Consider the following 27292-nt stretch of genomic DNA (forward strand, 5'->3'; position numbering starts at 1 on the left):
GCCTGCACGGCTGTCAATGGTCGTGACGTCATTATGGGGCGCCGGGGCAGCGGTGCCCTAGGAAACTGCCTAGCTCACCTTGGCTCACGGGCTGCCCCTGCTGAAGTGTCACTAGCCCCTCTCTGCCAGAAGCTGGAAATGGGTGCCAGGGAGTCAATCATTTGATTATCTATTCTGTTCATCCCCTCTGATGCAAGTGGCTTTGGCCACCATCAGAAGACAGTTTATTGGCTAGATGGACCATTGGTGTGACCCCGTATGGCTATTCTTATGTTGCTGAAGCCATAAAGAGTTGGCCAAGATCTGTCACCTTACCTTTCCTCACAATGGAAGGGAAAGATAACACACCACAAGCAGAGGAGGGGGCAATTTTGAGCTGCATCAAGTTATGCTTTTGCTTTTGTATAAGCTTCTAGATAGTCTAAAGTCCAACTTCCTTCCACACACCTGACTTAATGATTAAGTGCCATGCTACAGAATAACTTCAGTTTTGGATTTACCCTGATGTCAATTAACCCTTCAAAATACCATTTTGACATCTCATTGATAGGAAAGGAATGAAGTTTCTTTCTTGGCTTTGCACACACCTGGAAGGGTACGCATAACACGTTCTGTCTCCCTATACTGAAGAGGAAAAGGAAAGCTTTTCCATCAATACTTATTAGCCAGAATATGTAGGAATGGCGTCCCTAAGCCTCTGTTTCTCAGGGGCTGGAAATGGATAACCGGAGAGGGATCACTTGATGATTCCCTGTTGCGTTCACTCCCTGTGGGGCATCTGGCATTGGCCATTGTCAGCAGACAGGACGCTGGGCGAGATGGTCCTTTGGTCTGACCCAGTAGGGCCGTTCTTATGACTTTGGAAAACTTGTATATCCCCTTTCCTTCCTCTTTTATAGGGCTCTCTTGTGTCAGTTATTCACCGCTCTGCACTGGGGTGGGGTTGAGGCCCAGCAAAGAGAGAATTCCTTCCAGAGTTCTCCCTGGCATACATACAGTAGTGCAGCATATTCTCCCCAGCCATCTTGTCAGCTCTGCTTGCCAGTGCTTAGAGGCAGATCCATAACCTCATCTCCTACTCACTCATGGATGGGGGTGACGGATGAGGAGGGACGTGAGGACACCAGTCATGTGACTCTTCCCTGCACCAGTCCTTGCCCGAGGAAGGCGTGGAACAATCCCTCCTCTGCCTTTGCCCTGGTCTTGTTCTGCCCATGCCCACCTCTTCCCCCAGATGCCCTTGAGTGGCACCGCTCAGGGGACTAGCAGGGGTCTGGTGCTGGCAACAGGGGTTGGCCTCCTCCTGCACTCACCTGCAGTGGTGGGAACCAGGGAAGCAGAGCAATGGGGCTGCAGTCTGCTCTGTTCCCCCAGCTGCTGACTACGTCGGTAGCTTCCCACTGATGAGTGCAGGGATGGTGCCTCCCCAAGCAATGCAGCCAAGGGGGAGTGTGCTAGGACGATATTGCTCCACTTCCCCTGCTACTGCCAGTTGAGGGGCTGACCCATGCTGCGGACCCTAGGACCCCGTTAGTCCCCTGGGCTCCCAAAGGCTCTTGCCCCTCCCACCCATGGTGTTTGGGGGCATGTGGCCATTCCCTGCTCCACATGGCTCCTGCCCATTATGAATCTTGCACTTGAAGGGATGAAGAGAGGGAGCTGTTCCTGGACTCTGGAACAAGCAGGGAATGCATTTCTGCCTGCCGGGGTCACCCTACCCCCTTCCTTGGATACCCACAGAGCAGGGTGGCCCAGTCTGGTCCTCAGAAAGCTGATTGCAACCAGGCAGCTTTCCCATTTGTTTCAGCCCTCACTATTTCAGCCCCATCCCAGCAAAGATTTGAATTATTACTTTGCTAGCAGCACATTTCTTGGTGCCTTTATTTATTAATGCTCACAGTTAAGTTTTAGGTTACAGTGTGTTTTCCATGCTAAAATCCCACTTTAAATGGTAAAACTATAAGGGCTCTAACAGTTAGAAACTGGGATCAGCTCAGATGGACTTGACAGTAACACTCCAGTTGAATCTGAAGTTAATAAATAGCTCAATACTGGCAAAGACAGAGGTTTTAGAAAATGAGTATTTATAGTCATGGCCAAGTAGGACAGGTCCCATTGGTGCTTACTTGTCGGGATTTGATGGTACAGGGCATAGCGTAACTGACTGGCTTGTATTTGCCACTCTCCTTTGCTGAAAGATAAGCTCTACTGACCAACATCCAGGCCAGCTAATTCTGTTACCAGTGCCACAATGTGCTGTTAGCTGCGGATCATGGTGTCTGCACCTGAGACATGATGCATGCATTGAGTAGTGCTTCTCTCCAGTCATAAAGAATAAAACTGGCAAATGCACATACTCAGGACTAAGTTTTCAAAGTAAACCTTTTGAAGGCTGTGTGTGTGTGCGTCTATCTGCATGCAGTAACTGAGAAACTGCTGACTCAGGTACCCAGTTTGACATGTAAATCTGGGTTTAAAGGCAGAAGCAAACGTGTAGAAAGTGGGGCGGACTTTTGAAAATTGGGTCCATGTACATGCTGGTAGCCAGTCAAGAAAGCTACAGCAGCTATTAGAAAAGACCGTATCCTCCAAAATAAGGCGAACTGATGCTTATGACAGTACCCCCAACAGAATCCCTTGGGTGGGTTAGTTTGTTTTCTTTGGTGACCTTAGAACAGGTGAATTTTCCTTGTTGGGTTCGGAAGACTAGAAATCTTTGCTCATCTATAGAACAGGACAGACAGCAGTGAGAGTCCCCTTGCTGTCCTACCTCTTCCACACGGGGCAGGATTAGCTCTGGGGCAAAGGTAGTGCTTCTTCCCCAGCCATTCAGCCCTGCTGAGACTGCCAACCAGAATACATGCTACTGCCAATTAATAGTGGTTTGTAGCTATGGATGCATGCCCACTAGGAGCTGGAGTCTTTGGTCCAAATCCTCCTCTGGGGTAAACTGGTGATGCTCCCTTGTAGCAGTGAAGTTAAACCAAATTGCATCCTCTGAGGACCTGTTTCTAGTTAGCAAATCTCTCTCTAATTCATTTTAAGCATGTATCTGATCTTTGCCTCTGTGAACGCCTTGGCCCTGGCACGTCACTGCTACTGGTGGAGAATACAACCGTTCCGACAGAGCTCTGAAGTGACAGCCGCTTTTATCCTGAGCATGCAGCTGGAGAGTGCAGTGGTGTTGAAATGCACTCCCAGGAGGCTTTCCTTGTTCTAGCGGGTTGTCGTTAGGGAAGTGCACCCTTTGACTGATGTTTCAATGCCCCAGTGTGTCCAATTATTACAAATGCAATTCTTACCGGTTTTGCTGTCAAGGCAGAAGTATAATCTCGTGCCTCAGAAGCAGCAGGACCTGGGTATGTGCTTGCTCTTCTCCTCCCCTCCATGCATTACATCCATCTCTTGGCTTTGTGCAGAACCATCTTGATCACTGGAGGGTGCATAGTTTGGCGACACTGTTGTATTAAAAGATGAGAGACTATTTTCTCCAGCCTTCAGAGAGTGCTGAACGTGTTGCTTCACAGATCTGCCTTTGTACCATTCCAATTAGATTTGTGTACTGTACAGTGTAGACCACTGAAAGGTGAAATCCCTGCTGCGAAGGATTTGTGAGATTCTGCAGGAAATTGGTATTACATGTAATTGTTTCCTGCTGAGGGGTCTAACAGAAATTCACAGAAAAGCAACACTTTTCATCAGTCTCATGTACAAAATACATGGGAACACTAAGGTTCACTAACTTTGCAGTTATCCTGGGGAGCACACACATGCTACTCTGCAGGTACTCCTGTTACAGTAGTTATCTGTCTAGTTATGGCTTGCTCTGCTGGGGTGGGTAGGTGTGTAAAGATATGATAAATTATAAATCTGCATAAATGGCAAATGAAGAGAGATTGCTGGATATTTAGGGCCCTCTATGTTAGGAGTCTGTCAGCTAGAATTGGCTAATGCTTCCTACCTTCAGTCTGAACAAAAACTTCCCCACAGTAAAAACAAAATGTCATTTAAAAAAAAAGAAAGAAAAGAAACCTTCCCTCCTAAACAATGTAATACTGTCAGGATATGCCACCTTTGTTCTTGGTGATCGGCTGCATATGAAAAAAGCACATGCACAGTTCAACTTTCCGTTCTGATGCCCCCTAACTTCATAATATGCCTGATTGAATTCACATTAATGTGATTTTATTTTAAGCAGCACTCACATGATGGCATATACAACAGCTTTTTTAATACTAATTTCTACCTGTATGTATAGTTCAGTGTAGGCCTGGCTTATCTTCCTTAGGAATCCAGTTGTTCCTCTGAACTGTGATGCTCCTGATGCACCTTTTTGAGTAATGTTAACTGTAGACAGGAGCTTGCATCCTGTTGTACTCTGTCCCCCCTCTGTTCCCCTCCACACGCACACACACACACACTCTCCCTCTAGATTTGCAAAAGTAGGCCACTGCCAGCAGCTGGTTTGGGTGCGCCCTCTTCATTGAATGCGGGCCCTGTATTATTCATTTGGCTGTGCGACAGCTCTAAACTTGAAGCAACTGAGACTTTGAACTAGATAAAAGGAAATCCCTGCTATAATTATTGCAATCAGTAAAATACCCAGTGCGTTGTAACTATTTTTGTAATACAAATGCTTTGCTGTTTCTGACCTATGTAAAATCTTTGGCTTTCCAAGAAAATTGCTACTTGAACCTCTTTCATGGTGGGTTGAAAGATATATAAACTCCTGAAACCCTGCTTACTAGATCTGCTGCTCCTCCAGTGCTAGTCATTTCAGAAGAAATGATGGTCCCTTTGAAACATGGATTGTAATACAATTGGAGTGCAGCGGCCAACTGCAGGAAACATATAGCATATTGCACGTATACAGATGGACAGCTTATTTTTCTCCTGAGACACTCACAGTAGTGGTCAGTTTGTTTTCTGTTCACATATGTACAAACTTCCTGCTGTTGTCAAGCAGGAAATACAGGCTGTCCCCGAGTTACGCGGATCTGACTTACCTCGGATCCGCACTTACGAACTGGGCTTTTCTCGCCCCGAAGGATGCGGGCTGCGGGACCGCCCAGACGCGCCGAGGTCCCGCTGCCCTCGTCCTCCGGGGTGAGAAAAGCTGCTCCGTGTCTCCGTGGTCTGCTGGGGGGGGCCAGCAGACCAGGGAGGCGCGGAGCAAAGCCTTGTCTGGGTGCTCCTGCTGCCCGGGTCCTCCGCAGCTTTGCTCCGCGTCTCCCTGGTCTGCAGACCAGGGAGACGTGGAGGACCCTGGCGGAACCAAGGAGCAAAGCCGCAGCGCGTCTGGGCGCTCCTGGGCCCGGGTCCTAAGCCCCGGAGGACCCGGGTGGCAGGACCGCAGCGCGTCTCTGTCCCGCCGCCCGCGTCTCCATGCTCTGCTGGGGGGGGGGGGGCGCAGCTAGTGCGCCCCTCCCCCCCCCCCCCCCCCCCCAGCAGACCAGGCTTTTCTCTGGACTCCTGGGGCAGAGCAGCTGGGGCGCTGCCGCTTGGTCCCGCAGCGCCGCTCCTTGGTGCTACTGGACCAATCTGGCAGCGCCCCAGGAGTCCTGATTCAGCCGCTGCTGATCAGTTTCAGCAGCGGCTGAATCAGGACGCCTGGGGCAGAGCAGCTGGGGTACTGCTGGTTTGGTCCAATAGCCCCAAGGAGCGGCGCTACTGGACCAACTCAGCAGCACCCCAGCTGCTCTGCCCTAGGCGTCCCCAAGTCAGCTGCTGCTGAAACTGACCAGCGGCTGACTACAGGAAGCCCGAGGCAGAGTTGCTCTGCCCTGGGCTTCCTGGAATCAGCCGCTGATCAGTTTCAGCAGCAGCTGACTTGGGGACACCTGGGGTAGAGCACCTGGGGTGCTGCCCGGTTGGTCCCCGCAGCGCTGAGGTGCGGCGCTGCGGAGACCTATCCAGCAGCGCCCCAGCTGCTCTGTCCCAGGCGTCCAGATTCAGCTGCTGTTGAAACTGATCAGCAGCTGATTCCAGGAAGCCCGGGGCAGAGAAACTCTGCCTCGGGCTTCCTGTAGTCAGCCGCTGGTCAGTTTCAGCAGCGGCTGAATCTGGATGCCAGTTCCGACTTAAGTACAAATTCGACTTAAGTACAAACCTACAGTCCCTATCTTGTACGTAACCCGGGGACTGCCTGTATACACATATAGCTAAAGGAGACACTACATTTGTACACTACCTTGCAAAACTGGGAGCAGAATTTTTCTGTCTTTCCTTATTCCCATATTTAAAGAGTTGATTCTACCTTCTAATGGTGCTGATAACATTAGGTTATTTAGTTGTTAAATGGAAACTTTTTTTACTTCCATATCCTGGATTTACTTCTAATTCATTTTTTAAATGTACCTCCATATCTGCATGCTATTCCCAGGATACCAAAATAAGAATGCAGCCTAGTACTGGGAGGGAGGGATTTTTTTTTCCTTTGGTAGTGGTGGAGTTACTCAATGAGAATTGTATTGAGGATGGATACACTTTTGCAGGAAAGAGCTAAGCTGAGTACATTTGCATTCAGAGGCTTATTACATTAAATTCAAATGTAAGTTTACCTGCCACTAGATCAATTCATCTGGTAGCTTTTATAACCATTTCCTGACGTCAGGAATGAACATGTTAAATTGATTAGCCCTTTTTCCGTCTTGAATGGATTTAGGTAAACTGCATTAAAGTTTGTCAAACAGAAGGGTTTGATGAGGAGAGCCGTTTGTATCATGTGGAACCCTCTTGAAATGTGCCAGAGTCTGTTACATGGACCCCCTAAGTGCTTTATCACATGAGAGGAGAATCTGACCACTTCTAGCATAAGAACTTGGTTGAAAGATTTTTTGTCAGATCACCCAAACAGATATTCCATCTCCAGCAAAAGATATTGCCATCAAAATAGATGAGTTCCCCACATGTGTTTCTCAACTACTTATTTCTCAGCATGCTGGGCATAAAGAGAATTTGCTTTTTGTATTTGGAATGGATTCAGTGAAATGGTAAGGTATGGGTACTCTCTCTGTGTACCTGGATTTTTAAAAAATAAGTTATGTATAGCTGAAGGGGAGATGAATATGGAGACAAACTGAGCATCCCATTGAGGTGCTTTGTTAAATTAAATACTACATAGGGCTAAGAATGTGTTTATGTTGTGCTTCTACTTTCTATGTGAGTGTTCAAATCATGAGAGGAAAACAAATCACTAAATGCTGAATTCAATTAATGTTTATTTTTAGGTTTTGGTGGGAGTTGCATTGTTTCATTCTGGCTTTTTTTTAAAAAAAAAAGGAAATGTTTGTGCTCCTCAAAAGGAAACAGAAGTCCTCTGTCTCATCACAGAGCAAGCCCTCCAACCTGTCACATTTATATATCTCAGTCCTAATCCGGAGTCAACACTGGTAGGGCTGACAGGGGTAGTTCCGTTTCCACACCATTCACTCATTGCCATGTCTCTTGAGACTACTAAGGATGCCAAATATTAAGGCCAATTGTGGAGCTATTTGGAACGAGGACACCATTGAGAAATAGTGGGTTGCCATTGTTTAAGGATCTGAAAACAAACTCCTCTGTTCCTTGTTTTCTGATAAAAGGTGGAAATTGAGAGAGGGATGCAAGTCAGAATTTCAGTGTTGTTCTGACATGCTGCAAGACTTTTTGTGTTAACTTTATTCAAAAGGGTAAATCATTCATAAATTACTTATCTATTCCCTCGTTGGCCAAGTATTTCCATGTAGGCTCATGTCTGTTTCGGAATAGTCATAGATGGAAGGGAGCTAATTACACTTTCTGGAGTAGATCCTCAGCTGGTCTAATTTTGGTGTAGCTCCATTTACTTTACAAAGTCAGTAGAGCCTACACCCCGTTTATATCAGCTAAGGATTGGGCCCTCTCTCCTCTTAAGTCAGACACACTTAGAAGCAACTCCATATGTGGATTGCTTCTAGATATGTTAAACTTTGTTTTCCCAGCAGAAATAAGGGTACTTCCATGTAGGACAACTTTCTGGAGAGACAATAGATAACTATCTGCAGTGCTGCTTTTCCACTGAGTGATGGTAGCCATACCACCCAAGGTGTAGCAACATAAGCAATGTTTGTTGCTACCCTGGCAGCATCCAGCGCCCCACCCCCAGCCGGCCAGTCTCTTACCAGTGCATCGCACTGGGGCACACTGGCTTCCTTTCACCTTTGGCCAGGTAAACTACTTTCTTTATGTCCATAGGTGCTAATTCAGATGCTAGTGTTAATACTTCAGATGTTCTCACTGTTGGCTATTTCACTGCTCATGGTAATCTGTGAGCCTGCATCCCTTGAGGATGGACCCAGTGTGTTCTGAGGCTTGGTCTGCACTTTAAAGTTATAGTGACATATTTATATTAGTCAGGGGAGTGAAAACAAACACGCCTCTGACTGACGGGTCTCTGCTGACATAATCCCCAGTGTAGACACAGCTACATCAACAGAGGAGTGGTCCTGTAGATGTTGCTAACATCACGTAGGGAGCGGTGCTGTTGTGTATGAACAAACCCCTCCTGTCAGTCCTGTCTGTGCCTACCCAACAGGGCTGTGCTGGGAGTGTGTGTAGCACTGACATACCTTGTGACCATCGTTTGGGGTTGGTCTTTAACAACACATGGCAGGGCTAAAGGGAGGCACAACTGGTCCAAGCTTTCTGAAGGTGCCTTCAGCTTTCAAACATTTCAGAACTGCTAGATAGTCTGACCAGCTGCCTCATGGGCCACAGAACCTACCTCGGTGACTGCTGCATCTAGCCCAACAACCTGAGGATGAACCAAATCAGATCATCTCAGTAGGGAATAGATGTAGAGGAGTGATTCTGTGAACATAAGAACGGCCATACTGATCAGACAAAAGGTCCATCCAGCCCAATATCCTGTCTTCTGACAGCGGCCAATGCCAGGTGCCCCAGAGGGAGTGAACAGTACAGGTAATCATCAAGTAATCCCTCTCCTGCCACTTATTCCCAGCTTCTGACAAACAGAGGCTAGGGACACCATTCCTACCCATCCTTGATAATAGCCTTTGATGGACCTACCCTCCATGAATCTATCTAGCTCTTTTTTGAACCCTGTTAAAGTTTTAGCCTTCACAACATCCTCTATCAAGGAGTTCCACAGGTTGACCGTGCACTTGATGAGGAAAAACTTCCTTTTTATTTGTTTTAAACCTGCTACCTGTGGCTTCTTGTAGAACTGTTGGGTGGAGTGGGCTGAATAGGAAGCACATGAAAGGGCTGGGCTGGCTGTGTTGCTGAGAAAATATAGGCCTGTAACCTGATTGGTCTGTGTAGCTGTAACGCTGTGGTCACCAACCAGTAGATTGCGATCTACCAGTCGATCACAAGGGCTCTGAGTTGATCTTTAGCTCCTTCTGGGCTGAGTGTGGTGCAGCTGGGCTGGAGCAAAGAAGCGGCTGCCCGGCCAGCTAGCCCTGGTGTTCAGCCCAGGTGCACCACGGTCCATGTGGGCTGGAGCACAAGGGAAGCTGCCTGGTCAGCTGGCAACAGTGTTCAGCAGAGGCTGCGCTGCACTCCAGCTGATCAGGTGGCTTCTCCTCTGCTCCAGCCCATGTGGAGCGTGGTGCACCTGGGCTGAACACCACGGCCAGCTGACCGGGCAGCTGCTCCCCTTTGCTCCAGCCCAGCTGTACCGCGCTCAGTGCGGGGCCGCTGCGCCTTACTCCTGCTGGGCTGGAGCAAAGAGGAAAGGCTTCCCAGCCAGTAGGAGAGCGGCACAGCCTCCCCAGGCTGAGTGCAGGGCAGCTGGGCTGGAGCAAAGAGGAGGACTGCCTGGCCAGCTGGTCATGGTGTTCAGCCCAAGTGCACCCTTCTCTGCGGGAGGGGGGAGGCAGCCCCAGGAGGCGGTGCCCGCTGGGGCTTCCCTGCTCTGCAGGGGGAGGTGGGTGCAGGGGACTCCTGCTCCCACTGGCACCCTGTGCCCTGCTGCAGAACCCTGTCCCCTCTCCCCCACTGGCACCATGCCCCCTGCTGCAGAACCCTACCTCCTGCCCCCAGCCCAGAACCCTGTCCCCTTGCCTCCACTGCCACCCTGTCCCCTGCCCCAGCACCCATTAATACCCTTTCACAGTACCACGTGCCCTACTCCCACCAGCAGAGTTCCAGCCACATTAGTGAGGTTTGGGAGGGGGGAGGGGTTGGAGGAGGTGGTGTTTTTTTGCATCTCCCTTGTGTGGCCCCAACTGACTTTTTTCTGTGGGTCAGTGATCCCTGACTCAGAAAGGTTCCCTGCCCTTCTTATAAATAAAGACAATGCAGAAACTTTGTGTTTAACATAGTATTTTATTTAAAAATGAAGCCTGGCCAACACGCCCCCAGTTGGGGCCAAGCCCCCATCTGGATGCAGCATCATAGCACTCCTATACACGCACACACCCAGATCCTAGATCTGAGCCTGTCATACACTGGAACCTCCTGCCCGGAGCCCCTCACATACCCCAACCCAAATTCCTGCAACTTCACATCCACAAGCCTGTGGCTTGCTTAGTACCACAGCCCTCCATCTGACCCCAACACTGCCCAGCCTGGAGCCCCCTCCCTGAGCCAGCGTCCCCTTCTCTACCTCCTCCTGCATCCAGATTTCCTCCCAGAGCCCACACATCCTGTCTCAACTTAGTGAGGGCATGGCTAGACTGCAAGAGTTTTTCCAGGATTCCAGAGATATCCCAAGAAAACTCTTCTGCATCCAGTGATGTTTGTTCTTCCATTTTTTTTTAGTGGAAGAGCAAACATGCTCTTTCGGTAACCCCTATAATTCTCGTTCCACGAGGAATAAGGGGGCTGCCAAAAGAAGGGGTTTTTCTAACATTTGGTCCAGTCTAGACAGGCTGAATGTTGGAAAAATCTCTTCCCACAGAAGAATTGGAAAAAAGTGGCAGTGTAGGGTATATAAGGGCTGGGGATAGCAAGTGATGGAAAGGAGGCGAATAGAGGCGGGGGGGCTTCAAGGAAGGGGTGAGGTTTTGAAAGGAGGGGTGGGGCAGTAGATCTTTGCTTGTTCTGAGATTTAAAAAGTGATCTTGAGTGTAAAAAGGTTGGAGACCATTGTTGTAACGTGATGTCTAGGCCACACTCTCTCCCATTCCTGCCCCGGTAAGTGACACTAGGCTGGAAACTTCAGAGAGGAACGTCCTAGAGTTCCTCCTGGGTGAATTCCCCCACAGTGGGGATGACTGGGCTCCTAATTTGAAAGCTGATTTGAAACTCCACATTCTGTCCTTCCATTGGTTATCCTTTGTTCACACTCTCTTTGTGCTCTGAGCAGCATCACCTTCTTAGGCTGTCAGTCCACTACCAATAAGAGATGGCTAGAAGGCTTACACTTTCCATGGTGTGTGTGTGTGTTCAGCATGAACAGATTAATTGCTGAATCTCATATGATCTCTACTCTGCTGTAGGATTGGTATTGGATTAGAAAAAGAATTTGCACAGTACAAGTGGATCCTAACATTATAGACTTGAATCATCAACCTAACCTAACAGGGTACTTTTTTCTCACAATGCCTATAACCCATCCAATGTCAGGATTTAGACTTATACCAATAAAACAAAGAAGTGAATAATTAAGATTTTCACAGTTTTCTTTGTTTAACCTTTAGATCCTAAGTTGTAGCACATATGACATTATATAAAGAACAACTATAGTTCTGAAGCACACAAAAAATCAACCTATATGGGCTGCATAAACTGGGCAAATTAAAAATACAGTGGCAGCCTTAAATCATATTTTCCTAGACAAAAAAGCCTAACAAAATATACGTTGGCTCCTTCTCATTAATCCAGATAAGACTTTGTCTAAAAAAGGATTTTATTGTTGTAATGCTTAGCCCTGGTCAGTTAAGCACTGGTGCTCCTTCTGTTCCAGAATGAAAGGTGTAACAACGTAACTTAATTTTTTTAAAAAAGTTATAACATAAAAGGCATCAGCAAGATTTTGTTACTTTCATCTCCCAACAATGTTATTGTTTTTAAGAACTCTTTTTCTGACAAAGCAATTTAGGTATAAAGAATGAATAGGTTTCAAAGACTTTCATCTTGGTAAGAAAACTACTTCTTTCTCTGCTTTTTATGTAAATACAATATTGTAACATTATCATGACCCTTGCAAAGAATCAGTGTAATTAGCATGGCTTTTTCACCAAAATTATACATATCTCTTAGTCATTACCAGTATGTGTTTAGAGAGCCTTCCAGTGGACACAAGTTATTTTAAAATGGCCAAATCAGACAGTTTTTTGTTGGTCTTCCTTGGGAAACATTTACAGTGGAGTGGGGCTAAAGTTTTAGTGTAACAATGACAGGTCCTAAGAGCATATGGAGGAGACAGTGTGTAATGCACCCTGGGGCAAATTCTGCCCTTGTATACGTGCACAAGCCAAGCACTGAATGCCAAGAGACTCACAACTGTTTAGTTGTTTAAAAGACAGAAACTCACCTAAAGGCAGAATTTCTCCATGTCTCTGAGGGTTCAAGGGAAAATGAAGCTGGGTCTATTATTCCTTTGTGAAAATGGGGTGCACATCATCTAAGCTACATCTAGACTTCAGGCTTTTTGCGCAAGAAGTTTTTATCAGAAGAGATCTTCTGCAAAAACTTCTTGCACAAGAGCATGATCACACTGCAAAAGAGCATCGAAAAAGCAATGCGCTTTTGCAAAAGAAAGCGTCCAGACTGCATGGACACTCTCTCGAAAGTAAGCACTGTAAGTAAGTAAGCACCAGGGCACCTGTTCTTTTTCCTCTTTCCTCTTTTTGCACAAAAAAAACCCCTTCCCCGTCCCCACACACCTTTTTGTGCAAAAAGCTGTTCTTCCTCATAAAACAAGGAATACCTATGCTGGAAAAACCCCTCTGTTTCGAATTTTTTTGGGGGGGGGTGCAAAAATTTGCTTGAGGTGTAGACGCTCCATGAATTTCGCAAAAACTCTGTAGTATAGACATAGCCCTAAAGAGAATTTTTGCCTCCTGGATTTGCATGTCCAACATACATTGGACCAAAGTGGACCAATGATTTTGCATAGATAACAGCACAGACACAACAGTTTGACAGCTGTGTCATCTGTTGGTAGTCATTTTAGAATGAGTTTCTATTAGCAGCTTGTTAAAAGTATAATCCTAGCTGCCTACAGGAAAATTTAAGAATCATTGTGACATTGGATGACTCTGTAGAATATCTCTCCCTGCCCCTATCTTGAGGGGGGAGGAGAGAGACAGTTGCATTGGTTCATTCCTTGGTCCCTTTCCAGCAGCTCTATAATCTGAATAATCTCCCACGTCAAGATTTGTTTGGATTTGTAAAAATTGTGGTACTTCTGTTCTATATCAGCTAGATAACAAGAACTACCTACCTCAGAAATTGACTGACTGTCTAACGCTCAGTGTCTTCAGTTAAGGGACTGTATCTCTCTTTTTCTGTCTGTTTAGCCCACTGGATGGTAGTTTCATCTATAAAATTACTATTTTGAGGTAAATATAGCAGTTCAGATTCAGAACCAAAAACTTCCCTCGAAATAGTCTTGTCAGTACAAAATTACTGTAGTACTTTAATTCACTGAGTTCATTTCTTTTTTGTCAGGGCCTACTGGTTTGAAGGGGTTCTGCAGTCTTCTATAGACCTAACTGGAAGGGTCTGTAGTAAATACTTCATTCTCCTGCATCACACCATCATTATCGCTGTACTAATATTACTGTGCTTACGCAAGAGTCACATAGAATGTTATCCTTTCATAGAGGTGGTTTAAAAACATCTATAGATTTTATGGCAGGGGCATAATTCCCCATTAACATCCATAGAGTGGTTTAAAAAAGGATATAGGTTTCATAAATTAGCTATAAAATTCTAATGTCTATAAAAGCTTGTTGGTTACCTCCCCTCTGAAATTCTATGGACTTGTAGGATCACAAAGCACTTCCAATAAGTTATTTTTATTACTTGGTCACACTGTAGCCATTGTATGAAACACAAGTTAATACCTAGTATAACATAAAATGCTGTCCTAAAGGTATTGTTGTGTCCTTGCCTTTGACATAGTGTTTTGTGTTAAATTAGGAAATTTGGTGCCTTCTAATTTCATTGACTTTTGTCCTTGTTCTTATGAGACAGGTGGTTAGAAACTGTCTACCATACCTTCTCTTTATCTCTCAGTAGTTTGTATACTTTCATCATGTGTCCCCCCTCAGAAAAACAATCTTAGTAATTTCAGTCTCTCTTTATATGAGTGAACAGATGAGACTCTCATGACAGAAACTACTTCTAGCACTTAAGAATGTGTTTGCAGCTATTCTTAAAATGGAATTGCTCTTTTCACACAAGTTATACAGTTAGTTTAATAAAGGAGGCTAAGGGTATTTTGGGCATCACCAGTTATCCTGCATTTCTGTGAGTGTGTGTATATTCTCATACCAGTTTTACACCAGGGTAGCACCATTAGGTAGATACTATGTTCATCTGTAAAAGCGGCGAGGAGTCCTGTGGCACCTTATAGACTAACTGAAGTGTTGGAGCATAAGCTTTCGTGGGCAAAGACCCACTTCGACAGATGCATGTTCATCTGTGTAAATATGGAGCAACTCCTTTTTGAGACTAGATTTACAGTGGTACAGATGAGGCCAGGAAGAGCCCTATTACTTCAGTGGAGTTACTTCAGATTTAAGACTCAATCCTACAATGTGTGGAGCATCTCCTCTGCTTAGAGCCCTGACATTAACTGAGGATCAGCAGAACAGTTCTACCCTGGCCCCAACAACTTCTCCTCCCTCCTGTCCCTGACACCCAACCTACATAGGGCTGCCAGGTGTTTCTGTTTTTCTTGGACAGAAGGCTGCTTGGGAATTCTTCCTCTTCCACGTCTGGTGGGGGCAGACGGAGCAGGGAGCGTGGGGATTTAAAGGCTCAGTGACTTTTTTTTTTTTTTTTTTTTTTTGGTGTGTGTCTGTTTGTTCAACCAATTTTTTTCCCGCCATGTTTGGTATTTTTTGTGAAAGTATCTGGCAATCCTACCTCTACAAGGTGAAGGGTGGCTGGTGGAAGTACTGGCTCTGCTAACTTTATGCCAGATGAGAGATCCCACAATCCATGCCAGAATAATTTTCATCTGCCCAGTTCTTCCCAAAATGTGGTCCTTTTCTCACTTAATTTATAATATATTTAGTTCATATTCGATCTAGATAACAATTGCTTGACATTGGGGATTTTTCTGGAGTTCAGGTCAGAAACAAAGGGGCAGAGAACTTCACTCAGGGAATTTCTCTGACATGGTCACATGATGAAAGTAAAAGTGTCATCCGTAATAGTCAGTGGGCTTTGTAAACCTTGGTATATGGATGTCCATGCTGGATAGTGGCACTCCTGCAGCTGGTCTGGGTCAGCTGACTGAGGGTCATGGGGCTCAGAGTATGGGGCTATAACATTTGGGCTTGGGAACAACCTCCATTCCCAACTTGGCAATGTTTCTCTGAACAAAAACATTTTGGTTCTTTCAAAAGTTGACAATTGGACATTGAGTTAATACTGCTTTGAAACTTTACTGTGCAGAAGAAAAATGCTGCTTTTAACCATCTTAATTTAAATGAAACCAGCACAAAAACAGTTCCCTTACATTGTCAAGTATTTGTTTTAGACTCTCTTTTTTAAGTAGTTTGCACTTAACAAGCACTGTACTGTATCTGCTTTTTTGGTCTCTGCTGCTGCCTAATTGCATAATTCTAGTTACAAATGAGATGTTTGTATCTTTTCTGTTCATAACTCTAAGGTTCTACTGTATTTTTCCCATCATTGTTTCATGTTTTAAAACCCCCAGGCAGTTTCAGCTTAAGTGTTAACTTAGATCCTATGTTTGGAGAGGGGGAGAAAGGAATTGGATACTAATTCTATCACTAATGCCCCTCTCTGGGCACCAAATGCTATAACCTGTCCCAGTAACCCAAGTGTCTGAGGCACAAAGTCTAATATCAAAACTGAATGTCTGTGGAGAGGCAAAAGACTGAATGGGCTTGAAAGACCCATTGAAATGGTCTTTTTAGGTCAGGGCCAAAGCACACCTATGGAGCAGTGCAAGGAAACTACGTTGCTGCTACCCATTTCCTATCAGTTCAGTGACTTAAACACACAACTTAGTTCCCACAGCTTCTAATCCTGGCACTTTTCAAAAACATTAAATTAGTTTAAAAGAATAAGCACTAAAAATACCTTGACTGGTTCTGCCCCCTCCCCCATGGAAAGACAGCTCTTTTAATCTACTTATTAAAGAGTGTTTAAGAAGCTGTTAAAGCTGTTAAGAAACTGAATCCCACAAATGATAAGGGTAAAAAAAAAAGCCTGCTGAAGAAGTAGAAAAGAACTGACTAATGAAATATCTCCTCTCTGGGGCAAATCTTGACTCTCTCCTCCCACCCATCACCCCACCCCATGTAGCTATACAATACTTTAAGCTAACATGCTCGAAATGCAAAAAAAGGTGCCAATTCTATAAACAGGTGGTTGCTGACCATAGGGGCAATGTAACATGTATTTGTGCAAACATGGAACAGTAATTTCACTTATGAATAGCATCTGTTCCAAGAAGATTTAATATATTATGGCTGTAATATGTGCCACATAGAACAGAAGAGGGAGGGAAAACTAGCCAAGGATTTAATACTACATCTGTGACTTGTTAGTTATGGTAACTTTCAGGTATGTGCTAGTTCCAGCATATGTTCTAGAATGCAGCAATAGACTAGCAAGAAGAGCTACAGAGAGAACTTGGAACAATATTTTAAATGAAAAATCAATACACCTACTCATTTAAAAAAATACTGCAAAGTGTTTTCAGTCCTGTGTCCTTCACTGAATACTTGCTGGGCCTGCATCTCAAGCCTCTATCACATTCCCAACCAGGCAGTATGCAAACACCATTGACCTGAGGTCACTTCTAGAAATGAGACATAACACTAATAATGAGCATAACAGAAATGAGGGGAAAGTACTGACCCTGATCATTAAAGCTGATGGTGGAACATGAACTGTAACCTTAGGTGGATAAGCGGTTAGGAAAGAATTGCTAAAGGACAAGTCCTGACCCCACTGAAGTCAATGGCAAAACATGCATTTATTTCACTGAAAGCAGGTCTTGACTCAGAGTGAACCAGAAAAAGCAGGGAGATGCACTGAGCAGTGCTGTGCTTGTCACTTATATTGCCAAGATGTGACTTAGGCTCCAGTACGCATGAGAAGGCAGACTGCTGTTGCATTGTTCCCTCTTCTGAGAACCCTGCTTTTTCATATCTTCACCATCCAGGCAATTTCTTTTGTATTTGTATGTTCTGGCTTTGGACACAGCAGCTTTCTTTCCATATCTGCTTTCTAGCTCCTCATGCCCAAGCCCCGTGCATCCCTGTGCTGGCAATTTGTCACCCCTAGATATTTTGAGACTGTTTTAAATGTCCAGCAGGCCACTTGTCAGAATGTGAGTTGAATGACTAGGTGGCAACTTTACTTCGAACTCCCACTTGGCTCACCTCTTTCTCTGGGTCCTGGTCCAGCGCTCGGTTATGTCTTTTGAAACCTCCCCTGTACTTGCCCTGCTCTGCTTCTGCGGTCTGTACAGAGTGCTCTTGCTAAGGGCTCCTGCTGCTGGATCATGTCACTCCTCTCTCAGGATCCCTCCTTTTGCTGCTTTTCTCCTTCCCCAAACAGCCACCGCTTTGGGGCCCTGCACAAAGCCACCCCTTGCACATCTTTGCCTTCCTTTCCTCTTCCCAATGTCCTCTCCTAAATGTCCCTTTTATACACGTCTCCCACTGCTATCTTTTTACTTCTTCAGTCTCTATATGCTTGAATCTGCATATTCCTGAGTGTGAAACACCTACCTTCTCCAGTGGTTGAAGTAATTTGAACCAAGAAGGAGAGCTCTCCTATACCTGTGAAGGTGTAGGGGGACCAGTAGAGAAGCACTTCCCACCCAGGCCTGGGAAAGCACTGCCTCAATTTTTAGGCCATGTCTTCACTACACAGAAGATTGACGCTGCTGCGGTCCATCTTCCAAGGTTTGATTTAGCGGGTCTAGTTAAGACCCGCTAAATCAAACTCAGAGAATGCCCCTGTTGGTGTCGATACTCCTGTTCCTTATGAGGAGCATTTGCTCCCATCAACCTCCTTCTGTGTGGATAGTGCAAAAATGCAATTTAAGATATGTCAGCTTCAGCTATGTCATTACCATAGCTGGAGTTGCATATCTTGATTCATCTTTCTGCTGTGGTGTAGACCAGGCCACGCTGTAGCATAACAAGGGAAGGTGCCTTTACCATCTCCCATGCCTGTCCTTACTTTAGCCCCTGATACTCATCTTAGTCTCATGGAATAACTATTTGTAGTATAGTAGCAGCTACAGGGCACCAACTGATAGAAGGGCCCATTTTCCTGGGTGCTGAAAAACACACAGTAAGACAAAGCCTGCCCTGAGAAATCTAAAGCTTAAAGGGTGAAAGGAAACAGAAGTGAAGTTACTTTCTCAAGACAAAACAGTGGTAGAGCTAGACCTAGAATCCATGTTTCTTGAGTCCATAGCTAAGTGCTTTCTCCATCCTCTTCCATTCAGATCCTTCCCTCAAATGCATTTCCAGTATTGCGACCTTAGAGCATTTAAAAATCCAGAGTCTAGCCACAAAACATCAGGAGTTACAGTTTAAAAATAATTTAGGTTTTTTTTAAATGTCTAAAATATGTGCCATCCAATTTCTGAGCCTCTAGAGGTTACACTGAGTTCACATTAGGCTTTCTACTGCAACCATGAGAGCTACACATATTTTTAATGGAAGTGGAGATTCTCCATTCCAGGAGCTGGGACTTGAATAAAAACGGAATGGTGGCAAGATTTGCAATAAAATCACCCGAGTTTACAGCAGTGCACTTCTTCCATAATTCTATTGACAGCTACCCCCAGTTTAAGAACTCTGGAAAATTGCATTACAAAACACATCACACTGCTTTGGGGTGGGAGCAATTGTATGCTAGGTTGTGTGGCTTGTATTAGACTGTTTAGATTGCTTAGGCTAGGTCTACACTAAAGCTTCTTTTTTTTTTAAGCTACACAATTTGTGCTCTGCAATTTGCGTAGCTTTTTCTGATTGCTTTTCCAGAAGAGGCTTTTTTTGTTCTTCCACAAAAAAAAAGCAGAAGAGCAAACACATTCCCTGGATGCAGTGGAATTTTTCTGGGATATCTCTGATATCCCGAAAACCCCCCACAGTCTAGACATACCCTGGGAGGCAAGGACTGTCCCTTCCTTTTTTCTCCACTTTGATAACGTTTGACAAATAACAATCCCCCTTCTCTACATTGGTAGTCCTGCTCTGGCACTGCGCAACCCCCCTTCTCACTCCCTTGAATGCCATGGCAGCCTTTCCTTAATGAAATCAGCAGAGAGTTACCAGCTGGAGTGAAGAGGTGTTTTGTATGTTGAATAGTAAACACCACAATAGAAGTGAGAGGTGGTGAGGCCCAGGAGGAAGAGAGAAGTAAATAGCACTGCTCCCCATGACTGTTCTCCTAGTGAACAGCTGCCATGGGATAGCAAACAGTTCCTGATTGAGATAAGATTACACACATGCAATTACAACTAATCATCCTAAAAAGCTTTTTTGCAAAAGGAGTTGGATTCTGTTCTGGTTCTCTTTTTATTTGAATACAGAGGCGGCAGCACAGGGACCAAACTCCCCACGGACAGAGGCTGCATGGCATTCCATGGAGCAGCCTCTGTCTGCAGCTCAGACCCTGGACCTAGCACCGGGTCCCACCTCCTCCTCCTCCCCCTTGCTGTCTTTAATACAGAAGCAGCAATGGGGGGGGGCATGTAGTCAATAGGATTAACCGATAAGACGAGGCTTATCGGTTAATCGCGTAGTCGACTACACAATGACATCCCTACTTATGGCTAAAGCATAAGAATAGGGAGGAACAGGAAATCTGTCTGGCTCTTTTGCAGACTCTTTGGGTGGCTTATGGGGCAAGTCTCTTATCTTCACTTCCTGTTTCCTCAGCTGTGTAACGGAGCTACCATGCATGACATAACTGTCAAGGTTGATGTGAGGCTCAGTTCATGAACAGGGTCGAAGTTCTTTGAGAGCCTTGGGTGGGTGTCCATTCGGAAATGCAGAACAGCAGGTAAAACTAGGTGAATAATGGGGAAAAAATGACTCACAAATATGGAAAACTTCACTAAACTGAAATCTGTTCACCAATGATTTGCCCAGCACCACAGCTTGAACAAATGGTGAAAAAATATTCCTCCAATACTGTGTTTTAGAAGAGATTATGGAATTCATCAGATAAATTACTCCAATCACATTGGGCCAACTCTAGAAATATCATTAAAACAGACCTGGCTGGGACCTGGATTCTATTACAATAGACCTGTTGGGGTGCATTTAAGAAACCAATTAATTCTGTGTCTGTCTTTGGAGAAGTTGCCAGTAGGGGGATTGGGAAATATGGGGATCTCTCCAGACATCTCTTGCATGCAATGATTAAGCATCCTGGCTTCCAGGGGCCCCAAGAGCACTTCTCTGGCTGAGGAGGGGACCCCTTTGATGTCTTGTGCTGGGTGCCAGCCAAGACTGTCAGACAGAGTTAGTTTTAACAGTGCATCCTATTTTCCCCTTGATAGCCTATAATCTTTCTTCCTACAGATTTTCCATGCACAGAGAGAGCTGATGTTTTTCTTATTAACGATACAGCGTTTGCAGACTGAGCTGCTGTGGGAGAGCTGGAGGTGTTTGTTTGTCCTCTTAAAGGAAACAATATACCCCATGCTGAAGGATGTTCCCAGGAAGTCTGCTGTTGTCAGAACTAGTGGCTGGTGCTTTTGGGTCAGGCTTTTTTTGCCTTCCTGGTTGTGTTTTTCTGGGAGAATACTGCATTTGGAAGTCTTGTCTGATTGGGCTTCACAGCTAGATGCCTATGTCAGAAGCCTGCAAAGGCACACAGGTCTGAGTGATGGGTATATCTTCTTGAAGCTAACCAGCCACATAGCTCCACACAGGAATTCCCTTTTATTTAGATTTCAAATGCACCATGTAAGCTTTCCCTGCCTGGAAGTGCTATGCTGGACTTCAACCACCCACAGCACAAGTATGTTTACAGGGATGAATAGGGTTGCCAGGTGTCTGGTTTTGAACTGGGCAGTCCAGTATTTGAGCTTTCTGTTCAGGAAACAAATTGAGAAAATATAAATGATAAACTATAAATGTCCGGTATTTTTAAAAAAAAGTTATTTTGAAGGAAGGGTTTTTTCTTAAAAAACCCCATGTGGACTGCGTTTGTTTTCTCAAAATACGCTATTTCAGAAAAGCAGCTGTCCGCAATTATGCAAATGAAGCACGGGAAATTTAAATCCCTGCTTCATTTGCAATTTTGCTTGTCTGCATTTGCATTCCTCTCTCAAAGGAGGAATGCAATGTAGACATACCCTCAGAGGCCAAAGCTCAGATCTGTTGGGAGGGGACCCCTTAGGGGTCTGTCCAGGGACTTGGCCCTGGAGGCATGATTGTCAGGTGGGGAGGGGAATTGAGAATACTTTATTTCTTGCGATGGCTGGATTACTTTGGGGGAGCCCTTGGATTGGATTGAATCTGGGCCCCATTTACATTGCATGTTTGCGAAGATGAATTTTTGAAGGAGGTGGGGGAGTGCCCATGTGTAATGTATCTGCAGCAGGTTAACAAGTATGTTCTTAATGGGAGGGGAGGCTAAGCTGTGTCACAAGGCTGCAGTGTTCAAGAGGTGATGAGGCAGAGGGAGCAGATGGGATTACGCCACAGCCAAGCCTCCTGGGTCGAACCTAGAGGGGTTGATTCCTTTAAAAAAAAAAAGTTCTCTGTCGCGAAGGCCTCGCCGATAACTTGCGGGAAGCTTGAGGCTCACTTCAAAGGCACTAAGCTGCTGGGGAGGAAAGGCCAGGCAAGCGCCTGCACTAGGCATGCTCAGCAGGGACTGGCTCCGTGCGAGGCTGGGCTGGCTCACAAGTCTGCCGAGGGCGGAGAGCAGGGCAGGCATGAGGCAGCCGGTGGGTAAGTCGGAGCCCGTCTCCCCCCGCTCCCCGCGCCGCTGCAGCGCCCTGCCTGCCGCCCGCGTGGTGCGCTCGCGCGAGCGGGGCGGGGGCTTTGTGTCTCGGCGGCCCGAGCCGCTGCCAGGGCGAGTGGCGGCATCTCGGACTCTGTCCGCGCGTCCAGCCGCGGGCTCCGTCCCGGCGCCCCGGGTGCGCGAGTCCCCCGCGCGCGGCGCCTTGGCCGGAGAGTCTCTGCGCCGCGCTGCTGTGAGGGGCGAACGGAGCCATTTGACTACCGGGGGGGGGGGGGCACGGGACGTGTTTACCAGCAACTCGGCGCTGCCCGCTTGGACGCGAGGCATGTGCCGCCCTCCCGCCCCCGGGCTCGGACACAGCAGCGGGCTCCGGGTCCCGCCCGCAGCTGCCCCTTCCCGTTTGCACTGGGGAGGTGGGATCAGGGCGAAAGGGCTGACTGGCCCCCCAGCAGGGGCGAGCGGTCCTGCTTTCGAGGCAGGCTTTAGTTCAGCTGCTAACGCGCCTCCTGCAGTCAATCGCAGCCTGGGATCACTTCGAGTGACCCTCTGATGACTTGATCCAGTGAGGAACAACCGTTATTTGACTGCTGTTGCCTTAGCGGAGTCAGTGTCTGTAGGGAGAAGCCCTGCAAAGTTCTCTCTCTGTCTCTGTGTCTCTCTCACACACACACCATTTTTGGCTTTTTCAATGTTCCATCAAAGAAATATTGGGATTAACCCAGGGTGTGGAAAGTACCACCCCGTACAGAGAGTTCAGTGCTTTGGGGATTAAGGTTTGATAATCTGTGAAATCTAAGTGCCCTTGTGAACGTTTCCTTTATGGTGCCTGGATGCTACACCCCAGGAGTTTTCTTATGGTGTTTATTATTCCAAACTAAAACCCTGCAAGGGAGATGCTGTAAAGATTGTTTGAGCCCAATAGCCCACCCAGGTTCATTGATTCTGCAAGCATTTTTCTCAAGATGTTACCAGTTTTGCCATAAAATGACACATTTAAGTTATTTATAGCGGAGCTATAAGGGTTCTGCTGCAACATGAACTACAGTAGTTTGCTAAGAGAAATTACCTTAGCTTTTTGTGAGAAAAAAACAAATTAAATACTTTGGGATCCACCTGGATGTTTCAAAAACAAATAATTCCACACTAGAATCACAACAAAGCATATATTACTCTAATTTGCATATATGAGATAAAATGTGTGTATGGTTAATATCAGCCAACTACTGGAAATGAAACTTTGTTCCTTCTTGCCCTTAGTAGGTGAAGTCTCAGACACAAGAAACACAGGTGCTTTAGTTAAATTCCCAAATTTTGCCAGTATTTCTGTGAAGAGCCATAATCTTGTGCCAACACACATCCAGAAAGAACACTGACTGTGAAGCAAGCCTCTGTACAGCTTTCCTGTTTACTATTTACTCTTAAAGCTACAAACTTGCCTTTGCCTTGAAGTGTGTGTGTGTGGGGGGGTACTGCTATGACAATTTGAGACTTCTGTTTCTGGCCATGTCCTTTTTCACCTGTTAATTCCAGTCTTCTCCCACATTGTAACAGACTTTTTGAACAGGAGATGAATTCTTTAGGGAAGTAAAAAGGCTCTGCTTCTGCAAACATGACCCAGCTCATCCATGAAGAGTCTCATTAATGCCTGTTGCCTTTAAAAACATGATTGGTAGAATGTGATAATACAGTCCTATGCTCTAATTTCTCAGCTACCTCTGTTTCCCTATAAACCCCATGGACTTGATTGTTGGTCCACTTGTGCAGATTAGTTTGAAGGATCAGAGCCTTAAACATGAATCTGCAAAAGTTTATCATCAGTCTTAGTGATTTCTTTTATAAATGGGTCCTTTTTACACTTTATTCTGTTACTGCTACAAAGAAGGGGAAAAATACCTTTTCCATATGTGTTAGACTGAATATTACATTTCACCCTAGAATGACCAGTGATAGCCCAATTCAGGCATTAAATCCATACCAATGGACTTCTGTATTTCTACAGAATCTCTTCTGGATTGGTCCCAATTTTTTGTCAAGGATTCAGAAAAATTGTTTTTCTCTGGTTAGGAGTCTGAGAAGTTCTGACACTTCAGCTTGTGCTCTTAAGTAAAAATCTGAGTGTGGCTGCAAGAGCAAGCATTTTGATCCATGTTGTCAGGATACCAAATCTTAGTGACAATGCAATGCACATCTTTCCTTCTAGCCTAAAGCATTCACCCGCACTCCTGAGCTGTAGCTGAACAGTTTTCCTTTCCTTTCTTTAAAGGGTCTGCATTAAGTAAAAAAAAAAATGTTGTTTATAAACCATTGTATGGAAAAATGACCGAATTAATTCAATTGTTAAACAGCAGAATAAGCAATTTCTTCAGAATAAATTACTGTGGGATGAACTGGGGAAGAATCTCATGGTTTTTACTCACTTAGGATCTGGTTTTGCCATTCTTATTGTATATCCACTATTCACGCTGAAGCAGGAGAGTAGTAGGTAATGACAGGAACATTTGTTCCATCCTTCTTCCCCAAAGCACCAGCCCTTGCAGTTGAGTTGCCATGGAATAGGGGTTATAATCTAAAAAGGACCAATAGCAAATTTCTATTGTCTTGATCACAGTGTAGGATGGCAAATCTCTAAGGCATGATTTCTTACCTGCATTGCTCCTTGGCGGCAACAGCATCATACCACCTCACGCCCAAGGCAAATTGTGAAATAACAGTCTAGCCCATTGTTTCCAGGATGGGGCTCTAGTTTGTATCTTCACTTCCTGTAGTAGTATTCAAAACTGCTGTCTGAAAAACGCATTCTCCTGTGCTCAGAAAATACTAATCTGACAGTCTGTATGTCTTAGCCTTTCGAGTGTTAACCGATTACAGTAGTATATTGTTAGATACGTAACTTGACTGGCTTTCTCACGACCTAAAGAGCACACAGAAAATAAACAGGGATCTATTGTTCAGTGGGGAAAGGCAAACGTTTTCTGCATAGCTCTCCTAATTAAAAAAAGATCATTTTAAAATAATTCTCCTGACTGTCACAGCAAAGACATGGCCCATGCAAACTCAAGTTTTACTGAAAGCAGGTCTGCTCTAAGGGTAAAGCATTTCTCCATAACTTTTGGGCAGGTTGCACGCATGCTGCAAGGTCCTGCCCAAATCTTCTATTTTAATGAATTTGGCTAGAGTCCATCCTAATTAATCCAGAGGGAGTATGAAACAATTGTTCTTTTGTAATTTTTCTTTTCACAATGTGTTGACCCAACCAAGGGCTATGTCTTCAAAATCCTCTGGGTCTCTTGCTGAACCTATTATACCAGTTTTGGTTTAACAGATGTTGTTTTCCCCTTCATGAGTGGAAAGGGTTATCTCACTTGCTAAAACCTTGTTTCGACCATTCTGCGTAGTCTAGATACGCCCTTGTTGTTGTGCTTTGTTTCAAGAGCCTGTGGACTTGTGGAATGCTGGGGGAAGCTTACTCAGTAGTTCCAGCTACAAAGGAAAGGTGAGGTCAGTCTCTCAAAAACTTTATACCACCTTTAAGATCCAAATGAGATTTCTACATAGATTGATGGGGTCTTTTTAACATCTACAGTAGGAATAACCTAAATATGTCTTGGTGCAATATATTGCTGATTACTGTAGGCAGTGAAAAATTACAACAGCACGTGTGTGTTGCCCAAGCATTTCATTTGTCAGTCAGTGATCACTCAGACAATATTAGATGGAAAGTACTACTGTCTCAGATTTTCAGAAGTGACTACTAATTTTGCATGCAAAAGACAGTCATATGTCTCAAAGTTGGCATGAAAAATATGAGACCTTTGTACTGACAGGCTCTCTTTTGTCTTTTCGACCTTTGTTAATGATATTGCCACTTTAACTACACCAGTTTAGTTAAAATAACAAATCTTTTCCTAGTATGGATGCAGTTGTACCAATATAATTCTATTCCAGTTTGGGAAGATGAATAATCTTTGGTAAAAGGGACCTTTATACTGGAGTAAGTGTCCACACTAGGATCAAAAATCACTCTAATCATTGTATTGGTATAAGTTTTTTTTTTTTTTTTTTTTTGTATATTCTAGCCCTTAAGTTTTGCTTTCCTTACTGTCAGATACCAAATATTAAACTACTCAATATTCAATTAGTATTAACAATATGGAAACTGAGGCAAAGAGATTTTGACTAACCCACTGCCACACTCGGGGTGTGTCTAGACTACAGGGTTTTGTCGACAAAAGTGGGGTTTTGTCGACAAAAGTGGACTTTTGTCGACAAAACTATACCTGCGTCCATACTGCCTTTGAGTTATGTCGACATAACGTCAACAAAACTCAGCAGTTTTGTCGACGTATGTAAACCTCATTCTACAAGGAAAAACGCCTTTTATCGACAGAGTTCTGTAGATAAAAGGCATTATTGCATCTACACTGTCCTTTGCGTCCACACTGTTATGTCGACAAAGCGGCTTGCTTTGTCAACAGAACTGGATGTAGTCTAGACGCTCTATGTCGACATAAGTTTTGTCGACAGATTCTGTCAACAAAACTTATGTCGACATAAGCCTGTAGTCTAGACATACCCTCTGTGTTGGTGCATATCCTGAATTAGAATTTAAGATTCCTGTATCTCCATCTTAGCCTTCCTCCACTGGACCACAGTATCTCTAAAATATTACTTTGTTTATATTCTTGCAGCATATTAACCACTGCCCTAAAAACCCACCTGCAAATATATGGTAGGACACAGACAAGCAAGGAAGATGGGGTTGAGCATCTATGGTATACTTATAGATCTGAGGGGTGGCCTAGAAGAGGGACATGGCATGCTTCGATGCGGAATCTAAGGAAGGCAAGGGAGGCTGCTAATGTGGAAGTGAGTGAGCAAAGCAGACCTGTAACAATGTGGTGGGCATCTGTTTACTCCAGCTGATGTGATCTTTATCTGTCTGAAAGTATGGTGGCCAGGCCAACCCAACCTTGTGGAGCTTGTACCGAAAGCCACCAACAGCATTTGTAAGGAGGGGAAAGTATTTGTTTACAGTTTGTTTTTTCTTTCTTGAATCCTGAGCTGAATGGCTAACCAATCTTAGTATGATTAGGGGAAGGCTAATGTATGTACAGGCAGACCCTGGGTTACGTACAAGATAGAGACTGTAGGTTTGTTCTTAAGTTGAATCTGTATGTAAGTCGGAACTGGTGTCAGCCGCTGCTGA

The 27292-nt window shown here is 45.0% G+C and overlaps 1 protein-coding gene and 1 long non-coding RNA gene across 9 annotated transcripts in view; one reads left to right on the forward strand and one right to left on the reverse strand.

Annotated features, from left to right (window-relative positions):
- LOC142827374 (uncharacterized) overlaps positions 1 to 3455 on the reverse strand; it is a 62641-nt gene extending 59186 nt beyond the window's left edge. Inside the window, exon 1 of the long non-coding RNA XR_012902087.2 lies at positions 3303 to 3455. This is a non-coding gene — a long non-coding RNA (uncharacterized LOC142827374). The remainder of the gene's footprint in view (positions 1 to 3302) is intronic.
- Positions 1 to 27292, forward strand: part of JCAD (junctional cadherin 5 associated) — an 86876-nt gene that overhangs the window by 25223 nt on the left and 34361 nt on the right. Inside the window, exon 1 of one of the 8 annotated variants that reach the window (XM_025180865.3) lies at positions 21775 to 22073. The exons of 5 other annotated variants lie outside the window; for them this stretch is intronic. In XM_025180865.3, the coding sequence (XP_025036650.3) occupies positions 21790 to 22073 (284 nt within the window). In that variant the 5' untranslated portion in view covers positions 21775 to 21789. Of the gene's footprint in view, positions 1 to 21774; positions 22074 to 27292 lie in introns of those variants that run through there. 2 more of the 8 variants (XM_006110646.4, XM_006110644.4) reach the window with 2 other exon arrangements.

This window comes from Pelodiscus sinensis, chromosome 2 (genome assembly GCF_052426305.1).
Source record: "Pelodiscus sinensis isolate ZL-2025 chromosome 2, ASM5242630v1, whole genome shotgun sequence".
Taxonomy (NCBI): Eukaryota; Metazoa; Chordata; order Testudines; family Trionychidae; genus Pelodiscus; species Pelodiscus sinensis.